The sequence below is a fragment of the Ips typographus genome, linkage group LG4 (genome assembly GCF_016097725.1).
Source record: "Ips typographus isolate SLU linkage group LG4, UJ_Ityp_2.0, whole genome shotgun sequence".
Taxonomy (NCBI): Eukaryota; Metazoa; Arthropoda; class Insecta; order Coleoptera; family Curculionidae; genus Ips; species Ips typographus.
Genome location: NC_138425.1, coordinates 3343233 through 3365308, shown reverse-complemented (window position 1 = coordinate 3365308; position 22076 = coordinate 3343233). Strand labels below are relative to the sequence as shown.

The window sequence follows — 22076 nt, the reverse complement described above, 5'->3', positions numbered from 1 at the left end:
TAACAGTTCCTATGATAGTTTTATACTTATATATTTTTTAGATACCCATTTGATGGGATTTTGTATTTCAGGTGGTATCAGCACAACACAACATCCAATGGAAGACGGTTTTGCAGCCTACTCAACCGCCCTTAGCGTTACCATAGCAATAGGTTGTTCCCTATTGATCCTCAATGTGCTCATCTTTGCAGGAGTATATTATCAGCGCGACAAGTCTCGAATGAACGAGAATGGGGCACATCAACCCAAAAAACGCAATGAAAACGGGCAGATGCCTAACAATATTTGCGGCGATCTGGAATCCAGTATTATTGGTGTGAAAGGAGATCCCGCAACCATATTGGGTCATCATCATACCCATCATCAGATGCCCCCTCCAGAGTTTGCCGATCTACCTCAGAACAACGCTACTCTACCCAGGCATCAGAAGGTGAATACACTGAGTACAAGACAGGAAAGTCAACCATTGTTGACGCATAGTATACAGTTGATCAATACGGGTACGTTAACAAAGAAGAACACCCAACTAAACGCAAAACAGACTAGTACGATGGAAGAATTGCGCGTGTGACAAGAGGACGTTTATTTGTGATTCGGTTGTAAATTCGCGCGATAAGACTGTAAAAATAAGGTTTTTTCTAAAAAAAAAAACACTTTTTTTATTCAACCCGAAACGTTATTTACGGTCATTCATGCTATTGGTATCATCCTGTATATAGTTAATTATAGTTACGTAAAAGATGCACTACAACGTTGTGATGTTCGTTGTATGTTGTACTTCTTGACCAATGATTTGATGACTTATATTACGTTTCTAAAAACCCAAATTTAAAATTTATTCCAATATTAAATAATTATTATTACTTTAAAACAGTCGCCAATGCAATAGTAAACCAATTGTTGTTGCACTTCCATAAACGCGTTGCTGAAATTGGGGATTAAGTTTAATTTGTACGCAAATAATATTTTTAATTGAAATACTACCACGGGCAAATTGTGTTTAATTTTGCAGTGATTTATGTTTGCGAGAAACAACGTTTTACTATTTGATTGTAGATAAATGTGTAAATAATTCATACTGTTTATAGGTAATTATTAATTATTATTAAGGGCGAATGTGTAGTTTTTAAAAAATAAAAATGTTTTCAGTAATAGAAATGTGTGTTATTAACCGATGTATTGTAAGGTTAATAAACCAGTGTAAGATGAATATCCAGGTGTACATCATACTCCAATCTTAGCCAATCTTACCAAATTTTATACTTGTCAGCGACCTCATTACGCTAACCTTGCTCAAGTGCTCAGTCAATATAGCATAACCTACCATCTGCACAGATATAGGGTGCGGCAAAATATACCCACCTATGGAATATTGCTATAGTTTTGTTATTTTCTTGACAGCTGTTAAAAGTGAAGTTTTATGTCAAAGTAGAAAGATAGAGAATTTTGTTATGGAGCGGTATTCAGCTTAACAACGTGCAGAAATTGTCAAATTGTATTTTCAAAACTTTTCTTCATAATTTTAAGTCAACGCGCTTTTAGGAGATCGCATCCCGGCAATCGCCGAGCTCCACACGGACAAACAATTAGACATTTAGCAAACCCATTTTTGGAAAGTGGCACAGTATTCACAGTAAGGGATGTAAAGCATACTGGAAGACCTCGTTCTGGTCGTTCAAATGAGAATATTGAGCTGGTTCGGACTGATGTTCGCGCAGAACCCAAAACTTCCAAAAGAAGACGTGCGACGCAATTAGGGTTATCCGAGCGGACTTTAAGAAGAAATTTGCACTTAGACTTGCATATGTATTCATACAAAATTCAAACAGTATTCATACTACAGCCAATTGATATTCAAAGACGTTTGCAATACGCACAAATTGTGATACACATAGCGGAAGCAGAACGCAATTTTTGGCAAAATTTGATAATGAGCAACGAGGCAAATTTTTGCCTTTCTGCTCGTGTTAACAAAAAAAAATGATCGGTTTTGGGGAATAGAAAACCCGCGCATTATTCAAGAGAACGTGCAGTTTGATCGAAAGGTTGTTTTTTGGTGCGCAATATGTTCAGATCGAATCATTGGACCTTTCTTTTTGAAGATGCCAGGGGCGATGCAGTTACTGTTAATGGAGAACGATATCGAACAATGATACGTGAATTTCTACGACAACAGTTGGAAGAACATGGCTTACAAAACTTCTGGTTTCAGCAGGATGGCGCTACATGTCATACAGCTCGTGAAACTGTCGCTCATCTTAGAGACGTTTTTCCTACCAAGCTCATATCAAAATATGGAGATGTTGAGTGGCCGCCTCATTCCCCTGATTTGACGGCACCAGATTTTTTTCCTATGGGGATACTTGAAAAGTAAAGTCTACATTAATCGCCCACAGACCATAGAAGTATTAAAGGCAAACATTCGCGAAGCAATTACTCAAATTCCACTTGAATTATTGAGCAAAGTTATGTTACAAGCTCAAAATAGAGTTGGTCATTGTCTGACTAGTCGTGGTAGTCATTTACTCGATGTTGTTTTTCATACATAATTTTACATGTTTTTATAGAGAGTTTTCATAAAATAAACTTAAATTTTTTGCCCTGAATTTTCTTCTCTCTCAGAGAAACTTGGGTGGGTAAATTTTGCCGCACCCTATACCAGTAGAGACAAGGACAATGTTGATAGGACACAAGAAATCAGAGCATGAGACCCTCATTCGCGCAGATTTGAGTAAGAAAGATCAGTGAGAGGGAACAATATTGGGTCACACACATAGTCGATAGATTATTTGTAGTAAAATAATAACCGAAGACAGTAGTTTGCGATGTAGGAACTGTAGGTTATCAGTCCTACCTTCTTTAATCCACAATTTTGTGGTTTTGTTTTATAAAAAATGTGGAAGCATTACCATTAACCGAATTCCTGTGTTCTGCATCTATTTCGTCCACTGTAACAATTGACATGCAAACCATTTAACTACACTAAAATTTAAAAAAACAAGGCGCATAAAGACAACAGTTGTACTTAAAAAGATTTTAATAAGAAACCAATAATAATTACATTTGGAAAAAATTTTAAATAACTAGAATATAATTAAGTAGGTATATAAAAGTGAAGGTAACTATGATAACCGGCTACATAAAAACCTCCCAAAATAAGAGCTACTATAGCAAAAAGGAAACTGAGATGACGTAGTTATGTAACAGGAAGGTAAATATTTTGAATATTACGTTTGGCTTTGTATTTGACACATTCCAAACAAAGAAATAAGCGCTTTCTATAGAAACTAAATTATCATATATTATTTTCATTTTGACTCAACAGACTATATCATGGTAGTAATAGTATAGTACCATCTGGGACCTAATTCCGGAAACGGTATTCTTAACAATGAGAGAACGTTTTACTTCATTATTTTCCTTATACACTGCTTTCCAGTTACTTGTCCAGCTTGAACTTTTTAAGTTAACATTTGTTGACGTACTCGCTATTTTTCATTTATACCCCACCATAGACAGGCTCAGTTTCATAACGTAAGGTAAGTCCATAAACTGCGATAGTATAAGATTATTGAAACCTTACTAAAACTCTTAACAAATCTGTAAAGAAAGCCATCCGTAGAGATATGAGATCACACAGAACCAGAGATGAAGAAAAGAATGAACCCCGAAAATGCTCATATTAGCATATGAGATCGGATAGTTGAGAATGTCAAAGAGTACCTTTATCAACAGAAAAAAAGGTCAAACGGTGGAGATAGTTAGACAAGTGAAACTCACGAGGGCTGCTTTCGGTAAACTTAAACACATACTGGAGAACACTGACATCCCAATGAACTTGAATTGAGGAATCTATGATGAATGCATTCTGCCGGTGACAACGTACGGATTGGAGACAACACCACTGACTAGACAGAGTGCTGATCGCTAGAGAGTGGCTCAGAGAGCTATGGAACGTACAATTCCCTTAGAGATAGAGTGAGAAAAGGATCAGAGGAGGTCAGACGTAATATCACGAGTGACCTAGTTGAAGTGGAGCTGGGTAGGGCACATTGCACGCCAGAACAGTGAAAAATGGACCATCAGGGTTATACTTTGGCAACCTAGAGAATCAACGAGAAGTAGAGGAAAGTCACAACCGCGCTGGATAGAAGATATCAATGAAAAAGTAGGTGGAACCTGGTTCCGGATAGCTGGACATATGTTCAAAAACGAATGGAAGAAGGCTGAAGAAGAAGAACTGAAATTCAGGATTGTAAGGCTTGATTTAACCAGAGTTTCTTTCTTATTGGTAGACTATAGTTTAGTGTTCAATATGGATTATTTAAATATTGTCAGTAATCGAACTCATTTGGTGGTGATCGAGTCAATCCGAGTATCCAAAAATGCTTGGGTTTTCTTTGCCTTTGGTTGGCACAATGTTTTTTTCGTCTGACGATAATGGTTTGTTTTTAGCCAGTTAGAACACTTACAGCTTTACTTTACTGATTGACGATGATTGATATAATTTACGCTGAGACGTGCATTGACTAATTTCTGAAATGCTCATTTTCAATACAACCAGTAGACTAGTGCATATTTACAGAGTGTACTATCTAAGCAACATTCTTGCAAATCTGATATTATGTTTATTTCTATCTCCAGAAAATTACGCTAGTAACGCTTGTACCGATAGTACTGCCATGTATTTACGATATTCTTTTTTAATTTATTCTGTTTAACAGAGTTGAACAATTTCCGCATAATGCATTACTCTCTCAAATATGCTTTGCTGGATCTAATTTAGATTTTTGCAGTAACTTCTACGCTAAACGTAATAAATTTCGTGGCGTAACTTATTTTAATATTTTAATATTTTTACCAAGCACAAACGAACAAAAAACTAGTCACTTTTGAATATATACTTATTTGTTTGACCAATTGCTTCTACCTTAAATGTTAAAAAACAAACCAAATGTGCTAGAAAAACTGAGGACAAGATTTTGCACTTGGATAATGGGGAGCCAAATTAACAGAAATATATTATAAGCTAAATTGTTACTTATAAAGTTGTTTATACGAAACATTGATTGAGTCTTGACATATGAGACATAAAGGACAATTTTTTTTTCTGTGTGACATCCTGAAAATAGTTAAGGAAATATGACACTTTTTTCATTACTATTTGCTTCAACAATGTATCACAAGCACGTATCTTTTAACAACCGCTTAGATGGAACACCCTGTGAGATTAACGGCTAAAAAATCACTCATTATATGGTATACCACTACTAGAACAAATAAACAAGAATGTAACATCTTAAAATAATCGTTAAGAGAATAATCTAGCCTAATATCACTTACTTAGAATATCCTCAATATAAAGAAAATATATACAGCATATTATTGCACGAATGACCAAGAAAAACTAATTTCAGAGCTAAAACTAATACATGTATTTTGAGCAGCTGGTCTGAACTATTGAGCAACCAATTAATGAAATGAGCACACGTTATATACAAGTATCAATATAAAACAATACTATACTAGTAAATGGAAGTACTTATTTGACACTGAAGCTAAAATTAATACATGTTTTACATAATATATAATATATACAAAAAATATATAGATCTACTTACTTACATGTTAAATTACAATAGGTATATGTTTCATGCTTTGGCACCAGAAATACTCAATTTTAAAACTCCGTACAACCTCTTTAAGAAATAACTTTTGCAGTCTTGTACATTCTGATCAAAACTGCTAACGTGCTATAATAAGTATAACAGGAACTTTTATGTACAATTTGGCATTCAATGATTGGCACAACGTTTGTCTAGAAGTCGTCTAAACAGACACCTAGGAAGACATTATTTTTCTTTATAAATTTTGACAGATTTCAGTTCTAAATTGTGTTATTGCAGGACGTTAAGTTTAGTTTATGTTTTCATTTTCCACTCCACAGTAGCTTAACAATTCATTAGAGATGTAGTTCTTCTGCTATAGCCTCTTCGAGATCCTACAGCTCCCTGAGCTTCGCACTCTCTCTTCACTCTGTTAATAATGTCCGCAACCAATTTTTCTTCCTTAACCCTTTGTTCTTCCCAATCTAAACTTTTATCACTGATTTTCTTTTTGGATGAATTTATAGGTGGTTCAGCATTTTCTGAAACTGGAATTTCATCCTTTGGTTGACTCTCCTCAACAGTATCTCCTTCACTGGAATGTCTAGTGGAGTGATGACCAATATAACCTTTTCTGCTTTTGAAGAAGACATTGCAATAGTCGCACTTGAACAGGGGAGATGGATTCCCAAAATTGCTGACATGAACCTTGTATTTGTGACGGTACCAATGTGTTCTCGATGCCAAAATTTCACCGCAACGTTTACAAACCACACTACCTAAAATTTTTCAGATTTACTTATTTTTGTAGTTGATTACTTATGAATGGAACCACCGTCAGGTTGAGGCATATACTCTAGAAAATCCCACTTTTTCTTCTCGTAATTGTCCTCACTTTTAGAAGACTCTTCATCTGTGAGAAAGTGGACGCCCGTGGTACTTTCATGATCTGCTGAGAGTGGTACTAACGTAACGTCTGGCTTAGAGACGTCTTCTAAAGGATCCATTGGTTCAACTGTAAGATTTAATTTAAATCATTATAATGAAAACATACCGAGCAGGAATATGTGACTACAGACTATACCTACATAATATGCTACTATGATATGCCTGAAAATTTTTGTTATAATGCAATGAGCAAAAGGAAATATGCTAATTATACTTACTTTTGATTTCTTCGAAGTGCAGCATATTTCTTGCTTCCTCAGTGGATATGATGACACTTTCCTGTTTTGGAGGTACTATGTTTACAGTCAATGAGGGAGGCAGGTTGGTGTGATTTTGGTTATTCTCTTGGGAGTAATCTGTAAACTCTTCTGAAAAACAAACCACTTAAATAAGATTTTTGTTTCCATATCAAAATTTCATTAGATGTAGAATTTGTTTTGCAGTATACCCGATTATTTAGTTAAATTATCCCATCTTATTCCGTTTGCTCTAATACGCATTTTAAGTAACTTTTTCGACCTTTATCACATGTATGCGATTTTCTCGCACCTCCCAAATTTACACTTTCCATATTCTCTCCGAACCCAAATAGTTATTGGAGTTATTGGAACACTAAGTTGCCATGTGCAGTAAGCAACTGGGTTTAGACTTGGTGATGATGATCTTTCCAACAGAACAACAAATAGACAGCTTCAAATCTTCTTCGAGAACTCCTTACGCCACCACAACGTTTGCCTAAAATAACCTGTCAGTCATCCTAGATAGGACACTGAGCTATAAGACCGACCAAAATAATTCAACTGAAAAACGGCGAACTAGGAATAACATCCTCTACAGGCGGCGCAGCACTATATGAGGTTCTACCGCTAAAACATTACGAACTTTAGGATTTGGACTGGTTTACCATCACCCAAAAAATGGACTTAAAACTAAACCACACTATGAGAACAATTATTGGAACACTCAGATTGACACGTACAAATCGTCTTCTCTTAGCTACAAGAATATAAATAACATATAACAAGGTAACCCTCCGCACGTTTTAACGTGCTACAATCCAAATTACCTACCATAAAAAACGCTAAAAAATTGATGCTTACATTATATTCCCATTCCCTGGACACCTGGGAGCATGGATAGACAATGCAGGAAATAAATCTATGTCACTATAACGACTAGATTATGATATTAGATCAGTATAAATATGTTAACCAACGCTGCAGAAACATAACGTAATAACGTAAACAATAGACTGCTATAGATAGAACTTCTGAGTGTTGGGGATAACTGTTGGACTCAACAAAAGAAGCAACAGAAGCAGTCCTGCTGGATATGTTTAATGCATTCGACAAGGTATGGCACATAAGACATTTTATCAAAATCCTGGTCGCTCCGACGTTTCAGGAAGAAAAGAGGCAGCATCTAATAAAGTTATAAATACAAAAAGATCAATGTCTATTTCAGTCTTAATAACCTGTAGTGTAGATACAAGGTGCATGAAACCTACACCTTTGGCAATTCCAATTTAAGCACATCAATACTTCAAAATGTTTAAGAAAATCTTATCCAAATGCTACTCCCTGTTTGCCATCAGCTGGTCTGGTTCTCACAGATTAAAATCCAGAAACTTTTCTTTGAAGACCTTTTGAATAGACTGCCTGCCAACGCTGTACTTTCATAAAACCCGACCAATGTTGTCACAACCTGTGATAAAATGTGATATAAAACTCATCTCAACAAAATGACGATCAGTGTGACTACTCTGAGAAGTCCAAAACTGTCTTTCTTTCAGCATCTTATACCTAAGCCCATAAATTAAATTGTACGGATGTGTAAAACGGTTCTAAGAGCGTAAAAATACTGTTGGTAATACTGCATAACTAGAAATAAAATAATCATCTAACTATTAGAGGTAGATTCTTTATTAATAGAGGAAAATACATAACTAAACAAACAAAATTTATTAATATTAATAGTCAGTTTGTAACTGTATTATATAATATTATATGTATAATAACCTAGAAAATTTAAGGGGTTATATAATATTATAATACAACTTATTTGCACCATGTAATAAGGCCACTTAAAAACTAAATTTTTACGACGTTAACTTAGGAGGTACATACAACAAAAAAAAACATTAATTCTGCAATGATCACAAAAATGCCGTAAAATTAAAATTCAATAATAAAAGCATAATAATACAAAGAATTTTTTTTATTATCAACATTTTTGTATAGGCAATCGTATATTGCTTGTCAACAATAACAAAGTTAAAGGACTTTTTTATAAATCTATATCAAAAATGTATTAATTTGTTCAAAAATATATTTAAATCTACATTGATATACTATTTATGTTAATTGCACTTACTAAGTTCTTAGCATTAAAAAGAGAAAGACGACCTCGATTGTCAAAGAGTCAAAAAGTCGTCTTATTTTGGAAGAACTTTGATAGAAAACTGGCCAAGGCCTTAATAACAAAATGTTAAACTAAAGAATGAAAATGAAAATAAAAATATCACACTGTAATTCTTTCAAAGCTATTGCCATCAAGAATGAAGACAAACAGATATGCACATTTGTAGAAATTGACTTACGCCCATTCTTCTTTTTTTTTGTAGTGACACTAACCAACCATTTTTATACAAGTATGAAAATAAAACGTTAAAAGTCTTCAATCAATGGTAAAAACTCTGTATAAGTAGAAGTAGAATTAATCAACAGCAAAACAAAAAATAATAAGCTTAAAGAAAAAAATAAATAACACTTTTTCTTAAAGTTATTCAAAAGAAAACAGAGTTCTTGCCCCAACACCTATAAATTATTATAATCATGTAACTCCTTAAAGTACTATAAACAATTTTAAATCTGATCTAAACTTTTTTTAGAATGTCCCAGATTTGACAGCAAATATACAGGTTACGTGATTATTTTACTGCCATGATGGATAATATGCATGCTAGTTTCAGATTTTGAGGTTATAATAATTAATTAACATTAATAAGTGTATGTATAGTATTTGAACTAGCTGTCTATGCTTTTCCGGGGCAAATAGAGGGAATCGCTGTTGTTCGAATCCTGCTAAATGCGAACAAAAATGCTCTTAATTTCTATTCTATGTTTATTTTGCTCCACCAATTTTCCTTACCATTTAGTTGATTTAAAGACGATAACGAATTAACTTGATAACTGTATTAATTATAAAACATCGGAATCTGAGACTGAGAAGGCTGAATACAATGGCAGCAAAGAAATCCTAATTGTTCCAATTAGCTGTCACAAAATCTGGGAGACCTTGTATACATATATTACAAAATTTGTGCGGAGTTTTGCGAAATCAACTACAATCTTATTATTAATATTATTGTCATCTGTCAGTACAGTCATTTGTTTCAAATTGTGCCTAATGGCTTATCTGGCTTAAATAAGGTCAGTTTTCGAGTCTAATTATTATACATTTTACTGGCTACAAAATACAATTAAGATAATATAATATGCAAGAAACAATAATAAGACAATAAAAGATCTGTTAAAGAAATAAACTATCATTTCCTTAAAGCTATTAAAAACTAAATTGTTATTAATAACATTATTTTTAACCATAACGAAAACGTATTGGTTAATCACATTATCTAAATTAGCCCTATTCTTGTACTTTTTTTTAAATCGGCTGCTAAGGAAATTGAATTTTTTTGTGTAAGTAGTCGATTCCTGTCGAGGTTAAATAAACTATTCCAGATGAAAACTACAAGCAGGAGAGGATTGAATTTACACCTTTTAAAGTAATCAATTTATTGGAGTGATGTATAAAAGACAATGCCTGAAAAATCCCTTTATCGCAAAATAATTTAATTCAAAATTAGGTACATTTTTAAAGCTCTACATTTGTTTTGAACGTCTTAGATATCGTAAAGTTTTACTTTACGAGTTGAACTAACCTAACAGATTTTTATCCATTTTTCGATACTTTATGATTAAACTCTTGTAGTTTTGCATAAATTTAAAAAACGTATTTTACTAGAGAGAAATATTTTTCTTACTGAGGGGCAAACTCGAACGACAGATTGTGTAAAAAGCAGTTTGAAGGCAAACATTACTGCAATTAGTCAACATTTCTACGGGAATTAGTTTCCAAGATTTAAAATCTTGACGTATAGAGTATCGCGAGTGATTATAATAGCAACACTGCGAAACTACCAAAAAAATTATTCTTTATCACTTGGAGCTTCTACATCATAAAAAAGTCTGCAAAACGCTGCAGAGAGGAGATTTTCATTAACAAAACTGACATCCCTACGCCGATTAAGCAGTTTCTTAATTGTAAAGGAAAAACGAGTAAGAAGTTAAAAATATTAAGCTTGGAAATGAGTGGTTTTATAATTTTTTAATAACAAATCTTAACTTTTACGTCGCTTTTACGATAATATACTTTGACCAATTGTTAACCTTTAAATTTTAACTCTTTTTAACCTATATTGGCCGGCGCGCAAACCTGACTTACATCTATTTGCAAAAAAGGTCTAGCGGAGAATTGAACGGTTCTAGTTTAATAAGCATAAAACATTTTGAATTAATTTGAACTAAACTTTCTGGGTAGTTTTGGACCAGCGTCTTTTGAGCCAGTGGCTTATTTACACAAAAAAACTATCTACCAAAGTTCCGTATGTTACAGCATCATCAGATAACCACGGTAGATCAACTAACGATCAGACCACAGACAGTCTAGACGAGCAATATATCGGACGCTCTACAAAAGAGCGAAAATCACAATCACAACGGTGTTGTCCATGACAGTTGTTTTGCTAACTGTTAGAAGTGAATAAGACGAAAGAAGGTTTGAAGAGCAATAAAGTGCTTTCAGCCAGATCTTTAAGCAATTATGATGATAAAGACAGATCAACTAGTTCAACTGCCAGTAATACTTACAAAAGATCTTAATTGACTTCATTTTAATGATTGGAAGTTCCTGAGTAATAAATTGTATTCCATTAATTTATATTAATTTATATTCCACCTTAGGGATGTCAATTAAGAAAAACAGAAAAAATAATAATAAATGGTGTTTCAGGTTTTCATACACAAACTTGAACCTCGTATCCTACGTCTAAAAATAATTTGCTATACAAACTATATTCCAAAAAAGCTTCCTTAAAGAAATACAGGGTGTTAATTACATTTTTTCTTTTTAAGATTAGCTCAAATTTAAACTGTACCTATGTGTTTTACCAACTTGTTGAAAGATTGTACAATATTTCTTTTTTTGGAGTTTGGGGCCCTATTCCCAAACTTTTTTCTAGTGTGCCAATGATTTTTTGCATAAAATAATTCAAAATTCTTATTCAATTTTCAAACTTTTTGTTTCTTTAATTTGTTCCATACCTGTTACAGTTACTATAAAAGTCAAGGTACAACGGTCAAGAAAATTACAATAGTTCCAGAAAAACAGGGTTAAAATGACAAATTAAAAATTGCAAATCCATCTCAGATGACTCTTTGAAGAGATCAATTTCTAGGAGAAAAACACATTTTCTGAGTTACGGAAGAAATAAATGATACAAAATAGTATCTAAATTGATTAGGAATTTCAAAATTGCATTGGTTAGTCCTGAGAAATGTGATCAAATTTGATATTCCACACCTCACCACAGCAAAAACAGAAACTGCTTTAGTTGTAATAGACAAATGGATACAGTTTCTTAACTCATCTCATTGTACTAAAATAACCAACTTACCTCTCTGAGAAAGCTCTTTAGGAAGCATTACTTGGTAGTAAATACGTTGAAATGTTTGATTTTTTGTAAAAAGTAACTTAAGTGAGTGATACATATTTTATGTTAAGATTGTAAGTCTTAATGCTTGGTAGTATGGAAAAACGAACTCCGAATATTTTATCCTTTGGGAACATATTAAGTATCACATTTTAAACATAATTCAGTTGTTTTTTTCATAAGAGTAAAGCTTTAAAAATGTGAACAACCAATCAGAATTTAGTTGTCGCAAGCAAATTTTTAAACAACAAAATTTGTATTTAACTAGTCATAATAAACAAGTACTTAACAATTTTGATTTTTTTTTTTTGTAAATAATGGTATCTAATTAGAGATTTAAATATAATATATGTATATCACCCTACATATATTGTAATTTTTTTGTGCGTTAATCACTCTATAATTGAAAAAGGCACGCCACATCTAGTTTTTCCCCAAGTCGAGACATTCTTGAGAACACCTTAAAAACTCAACAAAAAATATGATTTGTATAGTTATTAAAATTTTGTCAACAATGTATAAAAATAACAAACAATACTAACCAAATTAAAGCGTTATGTACACAGTGTACTGTTCAATATTATAAACTATTTATTTAAAAAAAAATAGTGTTTATAAAGACTTGAATCACATTAAAAGTGAATTGGTCTTGTAGGTATGTCACAAAATATGTACAAGTGGAATTTTTACCAACATTAACCAAAAAAAAGCTATTTTTATGTTCAAACCCTTCTCCTGCTTTCCCAAAAGTCTAAATAGCACCAAACTTAAAACACGAGATTCCCACCCTATAAAATTATATAGAAGGATAATATCCCAAAGTAGCCGGAGGATACAGGACGTCACTAACAACGTCCTTAGGCATGAAGCAATCATGCACAGTTTTCATGTGATTTTTCATCTTGTCCGGCCTGGAAAATTCTTTCGAACAAACCGGACAAGGAAATACTTTCCTCTGTTGGCCTTCGTGGTACAAAAACGCGTGCCTCTGGAAACTGTACTTGTTTTTGAACGTTTTCGTGATGTCCATCTTGGCACACTCTGTACATTGGTAGATGCCCTCGTTGATTGAGGCGTACCGGAACAAGTTCAAGCCCCTGACTGACATTTCCGTTAATTGTTCCGCAGGATCTTGACTTTGTGACGTCGCTCGACGTCGAATGCGCCGTTGTTTTACTGGTTTTTGCGTCGGCGCGCTCATTGAGTTGGCACTGGTTGAGGGGGTGCCCATATTGTTATTGTTGTTAAAGACGCTTTCTGGTGTGCTAATTCGACTCGAATCGGGCGTCGAATTTGCGCCATCAAACGTTTCGGTTACTTCCACTTTAGGCGTGAGAAGTTGTTGTTGGGTCATGTTTCGTATATCTGAAAATTAAGTAAAATGTAAGTAAATATCAAACCATTAATAACATTTCAACGCCAAGCTATGCAAAGGACTAAACCATCCTTTCAGCATGCAATGGCTTAAAGCAAACGCTTTACTTTATCAATATTGTTCTACTTAACATAAAAAAACAGCAAACAAAATAAGGTCTCCCTGTATATGCTATACTACACCCAAAAGACTAGTTCAGTGCAAGTACTGTCTTTAAATTAGAGTTTTACCAATATTATCAGTACAAACTGGTAACAAAACAGATTTTCACAAGAAGGTATAGTGTTTAAGCCATCACAAATAACGGTTATTTTGAACTAAGTATCTTGGTTAACTTTATTTTTTATTGTTAAATAACGATGCACGTTAGACAGTGGTGACACTATTTACGCTTTACTCTCTTATTCAAAGAACACAATCTACAAAAATGAACCAGTGTTGCCAACTCTTAAACGATAGAGCCTTTTAAGAAAGTTGCCAGATTTTATTAAAGTTTTTAGGTTTCATCAAAGTACGAGTATAAAATGCATAATAATATGATTTACACTGATTGTCATGTCTTTGAAGACAAGGTCATTCAATATTATTATTATTATTAGACAGTTGATAATATGTCACATAAAATTTAGATGGCTTAAGCTCATAAACTGTTTTAGGCAGTTTGAATACTTTTAGATATTTTTAAACACGATTTGAACGTTTGACAGCTAAATCTAGTACATTTGGACACTTTTTTCTACAAATAAAACGCGGGATAAATAGATTTATTATTTTAAGGATTTAAATTGGTTTCTATATTGCCAATTGCCAATTTTTTGCTTTAGGTGTATTAAAAAAAATGAAACTCTTTAATTTGTTTCATATCTTTGCTAAAAGTAAAATTCAAGCATTAAACTTAATTTTAATGTTTTCGCAGATAAATAACATTCTCCTTCAGTAAAGCAAATAAAAGAAAAACCAAAAATATAAAATATAGCAATTCAACTTTATTTTCATCTAAATACGAAAAACGAACATGCGCTAAACTAAAGGTAACCAGTCGGAACTTAAAGTAAACAATAAGTCAAATAAAGGCATAAGTAAAAATAAAAACATTGCGCTTAAAATATACAAACATACCTTAAATAGCTTCAGTCGTCCTTGTAGGCTTTTAAAAGGGCAAGAACCAGATTAATTAAAAGTTATAAAACAATAATGTATAGACAATAAAGCAACTATTTACATGGGTGTAAAACAACTATATGAGTAGGACTAATGACTACTCACAATACAGGGTGTCCCGAAATCTATGGACAATACGTTAACAGTAAATTCTACTATTAAGTCTTTGTAGTCTATTTTATTATAATAAAGAAAAAAGAAGAAATTGTATATTATAATAAGGCCTTTGAAAGTAGATACGAATGTTTCTTAAACTTTATATTATATTTTTATCGGTAGAATTTTCGGTTAAAGTATGCCACACTTATTTCTGGCCACTCTGTATCAAATAAGTAAATATAGTAAAACACGTTATTATTACAAAATTAAGACCTCTTTGGATAAAATATTTAAATTCATCAGTTCCTTTCTTAATTAACGAGCAGGTAATTAAAATTCGCTTAGGACCCGTTCAAAATCAATTAAACAAACAGGTAGCCCTAATAATACAAATATGTGCGTATTTGTAAAACAGGTCTAATTAGCCCCTCGATTTCCTCTCTGATTGCGGTGATTGCATTTAGGTGCTCGTTTACATGGGAAGTGAAGAAAGTCTAAGCGGAATGCGTACAATGCAAGCGTTTTAAGGAAAATGGGGTGATTGAAGGCTATTTGTTTAATTTGTTTGTCCGAGATTATCAAGTTTGTGGCAGTCTCAAATTTTACAGTTATTGCGCAAACACCGGCGACATAATTCCCCTAATTCACATATTGAACAGATAAAAAGGGGTTTGCTTATACATATTATTTGAAATACATATTATCTAATACCTAAATTATGCAAACACTTTTGTATAAGTAGATTTTTTCGTGGTAAATGGTTTTATACAGGGTGTCCCAGTTTTTCTGATCAAGGTCTATAAAAAAATCGTTAGGTAAAATGGCATAATTGAGTAATTTTTATGGTAAACTCAGAAACGGTGGCACTAAGGGCAAGATTCTCAGATAAAAATTAGTTAGGAATATTAGTATCGTTAAAGAACCAAAAATGTATGTTATCAACATTAAATAACAATTAAACCCCCTGCAAAATTCAATAAGGAAAAGAAAACGGACAATGATGTGTGTATCAGTAAAATACCTTGAAGTTCACTTTCCTAACAATGATCATAAAAACTAGTACCCCCTATACATAGTAAAATGTATGTATAATATAATATATAATAAAATCTGATAAATATACAGCAAAAAAATATATAAATCACACTAGTGTATATCATAAAAAATCGGTGCTTTAAATATAAGGCAACATGCAGCTATCAAGATCGAATTTTAATAAAAAATCTATATACAAATTAATTTATATTTACATATCTATAATCTATTAAGTTACGGGTCAAGCAATAAGAGGTAAAAAAGAAAATATGACATCAGAGACAAAACTCACAATACTACACAATTTAGCTATCTTTAAAAATGTTTTAATTTATTCCCAAATTTGAGTTTGGTAAATTTACTCGTTATAAGCTTCTTAAAAGCTTCATCGTGAAATAATCACGCATTTAAGTTGGCAGCAATGCAAGACTTGATTTGCGGTATATGAGCTAGTAAAAGTTTACTAAAATTAGTGATTAAAAAAAAATTATAATTATCACTAATTATCATATAAAATAAAAAAATTCCTTCTTGTGTGTCTAGTCGTAATATATTTTTGTGGTCCAACCACATTTATTATTGAATTCACAGAAACAGTGGGTTTGAAATTAGTATCCTCGGTTTTTTACTCTATTTAACAGTGAAATGCAATTTAAGCTTATAATGGAAATGAAAGAAAGCGAATTATTATTGTTTTAAATCAAGTATTATGCGGTGAAAAATTGGTTTTTGCACATTAAAGATTTTCATTTTGCAGTGTCTGGTTTTCTGAGTTATAACAGTCTCTTAATAGGTTTTTTGCTTTTAATATCTTTTAGCAACTACAAATTATTTCTACACCTAAATAGTCCAAATGTTGATTTTCTATCGCATATGTAAATGCTTTCAGGTCTAAATATTAAGGCAAATTCTAATATTTACAAGTAGCATTCATGTCTAGATTTTTGGAAAAAAAGATTAATGGCAAAAACCGTATTTCGATACCATGTCAGTTTGCGCCGCAAACTAGAGGGTGTTTTTCGAATATCGCTCATTTTGAAAACTCTTCACAACTTTTTGTTTATGAAAATATCATGCTCTAACCATCTTTTACGAGTAGCAATTTCCAGAGAATTACTTATATCAGCACCAGCTATGAATGTGAATTCTAACAACTGCTCCCTTACTGTCTCTGTTTGACATGACTTCACAAATAGAAATGTAAAGAAATGAAGTCGGGAGATCGTGGTAATCATGAAATTGGTTCTATCTTATGCAGAAAACTTTGAAGAACCACTATACAAAGGCACTAGTATAATATTATTCTTTTCATTGCAGAATTGCATTGAGGTCTCCCAAACTATTTCTTTCGACATGCAAAAACCTTTGCCTTGGAATCACCAAACCATTCAACAATTACTTAAAAAGTAAGTTGCTTTTATGTTTTTGGTTTTTAGCAAGACTAATCTTCTTGCTCTGACCCGACGTAACTTAAAGATTTACTTAATTTTAACAAAGTGCTGATTAACAAAGTGTGTTGTAGAATCAAATTTACGAATATAAACCACATAAAACACCGATGAATAAAATATCATTATAAAAATAGTATTTGGACTTTCTACTTTGTTATTGTATTTACAGACGGCAACCCTGCATATATCCTGTTGCTGAGGATTAAACCTAAATAGTTAAAACAGCAACTTGAAATTATTTAAATTGGCGTTTAGCTACCGCTCTGCTTGTGGATGATCTTTAAATGAGCCAACATATTGTCTTTCCTAGTAAAATCTTTACAACACACTGGACATGTGTACATCTTCACGTCCATTTTATGTGAAGTCATATAGTGTCGACAAAAGTTGCTTATGTGCGTGTACACTCTGTCGCACACTGAACAACGGTACAAGTTATCTTTTTCTCTAATACAAAAATCTCTAGCAGACTTATCAGGATCTGAGATCTTCTTTGAATAGTTTATATAGCGACAAACTGGTCCGTCGTATTGTGGATCATCCACTATCACCTCGTAATTCATAAATTCATCAATATCTACCATTTTCTTGCCACTAGCTTCAATACTAGGCACTTCACCGTTTGAAGCTTTTGGTACTTTATTGACATCTGAAATGACGTCACTTTCATCCACCTCTAAATCCGAGGAAGATGATGAATCATCCTTTTTTGGCAGTGATTTTGGTTCTACTCGAAGTTCTAGAGGATGGGTTTGTTGCGGAGGAACTGGCACCTCCACAGTTGGCTTGGGAAGAAACGGAAGTCCGTATTCTTGTCGGAAAGACGAGTTAAAGTTGATGCATTGCACGTTGTTGTTTTGAAGATGCTTTAAGTTGGCTGCAACGTTAAGTAGTACTTAATAATTTTGTGAGGACTGGAAATATACCTATACAATGTATTGGCCTATTGGTTCTGAAAATATTGCTTACACTTCCGAGAAAAATTGCTTTGGCTGCTTAATTATTGATGCTACTTAATTTAGTTATTATTAAGCGTTTGACAGAAAGATAAGGCAGAAGAAAGAACTTATTAATTCCTGCTGACAATTGCACTATTTTGAGGCAAAATATACACAGACAATTATAACGACAATATGTTAATGAAGAGATGGAAAGTAAGTTTAACTATCAATTTTTCAGATCAAACACCCAAGATTGTTTCGAATCTTATATCTCTCATTGTGTCTAGACTTACAATTGTATTTTATAATAAAATACATATATATAGCTGTCTCTAAGCCAAGTTTACAAAGCTTTTTGTTTATTTGGATTCATATTTATATTTCTCATGCTGTATTCTATGCAAAAATGATGTAATTTCCGCTCCACAGCAAACAGAAGTGAAGCAATAATTATTGTTTTTCCTCTTCTATCACTTGTACGCCAAGCAAGATCAAATATTTTCAGATGTGGAACAAAATGCATCAATACTTATGACAAATGTGTTATTTATCGATATTAAAAACTGAAAATAGCTGCTTTGGAACGAAGATTACTTCAAATCATGATACGTCACAGTTTTTCAAAATATGCTTATCAATCCAATGAAATATGAGAACACGCTGCAATAGGCCAACACATTACTTTCGGGCGTATTAGTTAAGGGAAAAGCTATAGGGAATGGGCCGCTGATTTACATCCACAATTGTTTTGGCTTTGATACTAAAACTACTGCAGGCTCATTCCTTACGTTCTTTTCCCTTAATTAGGTGAATAATTAGCTCAGAAAAATTATAACATCAAACTCACCTCTTAACCGACATGTCGCACTGTACATCACCACAAAAACACTATTATTAAAATCGCGACTAGAATATAATATTATATAGCTTTTCCCTTCACTAACACCGACCGATTTTTATATTTTTTTTTTATTAATAGGAACTAAGCAGGCAAAAACTACTTATTTTACAAAATATGAAAAGCGACTTACCCACAGGCATATCATCGGAATCCCGTCGTTCATGCGACGTACCCGCTACAGGCTCTTCCACTTCATCCTTAACTTTACCACCATCATCCTCCTCTTTGCTCGTACTACCATCGGAATTGTTTCCTGCAAAACCGTCCATACCCATTTTAACTTCCAACATTTCCGGACTACCCTGTACTAAATTGTCCTTGGATTCTGATTCGTCGCCGTTCGAATTGCCCGACAACCTTCTCGGCCTACCTCGTTTCCTTTTCGGCTGCATGAGATAGTTGCCCAACATGTTGAACGTGCCTGATGGTGGCGACGAGGCGAAACGTTTGTTTTGCTGTTGTTGCTGCTGAATGCGTTGCAGATTGGGGATGTTCGTGTTTTGTTGGCTTAGCGAATTGGCAATGTTGTCGCATTTTTCCTCGTTCACCTGTTTCAAAGTGGTATAGAAGAATTAGTGATGGTTGGTGGTGCTACTACAGAAGGGTAGTTAAGAAATTTCAGTTCTAAAATACACTTTTTTGATGATTATTTTGGGATGTTTAGTGCTTCGACTATTACCTAACGATTAATTAAATTGTGTAGTTTTTGGTATTAATTTTCATAACATAGTCTTTCTTATTCATACAATTGTCACCCTGTAAAGCTTCTAAATGAAAAGTACACAGTATAATAAATCGTGCATGTCATTTTTTGGTTGGATGTTGGTAGGTGTACTACGGAAGCCAATATAAACCACTAATCTCTATTGTCGATTTGTTCTGCACTCATTTAAACTTGCTAACCGTAGTAGTCTGACACACTTTTATAAGGTGAGATTCTCACGAGCTCCCTAGTACCTATAGAAACAGCAACCACAATAATGCTTTGTTTTGCACCACTGAGCAGCTCTTCATAAAACCGTCCTATTTGATTAGAATTGGCTGTAAATATTTCTTCAGCATTGTATACAAAAAATCTATTACACACGTTCCAAATAAATTATTATCTATAACTATCTCTATCTGCTATAAGTGTGAAATGTACCTACATTTTATGCTTGTTATTTTACCTATATCAAAAATTGGTGGAACTTGCGGTTATAATAAAAGCTAACAGCAATACATTTAAGCAGAATACATACTATTGATATCTATATATTCTATTATAGTTTAACACAAGGACTGAGTTTTTATATTACTATTATCTGAAATATTGGCTATGATTAATATCACTATATTAAAAAGTTATAAATGAGTGAACGTCTTGTGATAGATGGTTCTAAAGCAAAAAATTATGCAAACATAAGTATTTCCTATAGGAAGTTGCATTGTAACTGGAATAACTAACGATACTGGAATCATATGATCGTTCATAATTTCATAGAAGCAACCCAACTTTTTATTGTTCCATTTCTTATGCCGGGTCCACATCAAACCAACCAAAGGAAAACATAACAGCAACTCTTTATTTTTTCGTCGCCTGTCGGTAAGATCATGATGATATTTCGTGATTCATGACATGTACATTTCCAAAATCAGTACTGGTCGTTTTTAAAAAGTTTTAAAAGCTAGATCGCATTTTTCCGACATTTTTCAAATTAATATAGATATCATCTTTTGATAAATAAAAGTTTTTTGTCGGTTCTTCAAGTTTGACTAACTTCTTCAAGTCTTTCTAACCCAAAGACGTTTTATGGTTAATAATAGAAAACCAACTGCCCTAAGACATAATTCCTTGGTTCCTTTGTATTGCAAAATGTCGAGCACGCCCACCTGCATTAAAGCAGATTCAATCACAAAGTTGTGAGATTAATTATTGATTTCGTAGCCTGTGTGGATAGCGGTTGACAATTTGTTTCTGTTTTCGAAAACTTGCGATTTGTTATGTGTGTTGTGATTCTGGAAAAATATTGTCATCTTACGTCTTTAAATGCTGAGCTTAGAAAACTATAAAATTTCTATTACCAATATAAAATTAATAAGCTAAATAGGTAGCTTAATGCTACTAAAAGCCAAACCAAGCTCATATAATTCTCCTACACAACTTTGCCTTTTTTCTTCTTCTTCAAAGCTATTACCAAATACGTAGCCGGGTCGACTGTTCTTATTAAATACATGGCGCAATAAAATGAGGTCGCTTCTATGGAATTACTTTGATTAACGCTTATTAGAAATAAAATCGACAAAGTGCATGCGATAATGGGCGAGTGTTTTGAAGTCAATTTGTGCCTTTTAGGCATGTCTGTGCTATACGAACATAGAATTGAAAAAGTAGGTTATAAATGATTTGTATCAGGCTAATAACTGACTAAATTTAAACAAAGTTACAAAGACGCAAAGTCGATGCCACAAACAATATTGGCAGAATCCTCCTACCATTCGAATGTTTTCCGCTGTTGTGATCGTTGTGTTGAGTTATTTTTCTCGGTCTGATGATGGCTTTTTAGCCGAAATTCGTCACCTACAAAATAAGTTTAGAGGCATCGACTTTGTGTTTTTGTCCTTCAGTCATTGTCATTAAATGTCTATTGAATAGACTAATTACGAAAACTTATTAGATTTAAGTGTAATAAGAATCCAAGTTTTTAGAATACAGGGCGGCAACAGTAACTTTGGTCAAAGGCTGTAGAAAAGTACCTACAAGTAACTATCATCCATGGAGTGTAAAGAATAATTGGGATGAAGGCACA

The 22076-nt window shown here is 33.1% G+C and overlaps 2 protein-coding genes across 10 annotated transcripts in view; one reads left to right on the top strand and one right to left on the bottom strand.

The window, feature by feature from the left end:
* Nlg3 (Neuroligin 3) overlaps positions 1-1158 on the top strand; it is a 197420-nt gene extending 196262 nt beyond the window's left edge. For all 3 annotated transcript variants that reach the window (XM_081978889.1, XM_081978890.1, XM_081978891.1), the window contains exon 10: positions 72-1158. In XM_081978889.1, coding sequence (XP_081835015.1) covers positions 72-571 — 500 coding nt within the window. In that variant the 3' untranslated portion in view covers positions 572-1158. The remainder of the gene's footprint in view (positions 1-71) is intronic.
* A 1861-nt stretch (positions 1159-3019) lies between these two features.
* ttk (zinc finger and BTB domain-containing protein ttk) overlaps positions 3020-22076 on the bottom strand; it is a 41367-nt gene continuing 22310 nt past the window's right edge. For 2 of the 7 annotated variants that reach the window (XM_081979168.1, XM_081979167.1), the window contains exons 3-6: positions 19418-19835; positions 6773-6922; positions 6442-6621; positions 3020-6385 (exon numbers count right to left, since the gene is read on the bottom strand). In XM_081979168.1, coding sequence (XP_081835294.1) covers positions 5952-6385; positions 6442-6621; positions 6773-6922; positions 19418-19835 — 1182 coding nt within the window. In that variant the 3' untranslated portion in view covers positions 3020-5951. Of the gene's footprint in view, positions 6386-6441; positions 6622-6772; positions 6923-8454; positions 13690-14665; positions 18323-19417; positions 19836-22076 lie in introns of those variants that run through there. The other 5 variants (XM_081979169.1, XM_081979173.1, XM_081979172.1 and 2 more) reach the window with 5 other exon arrangements.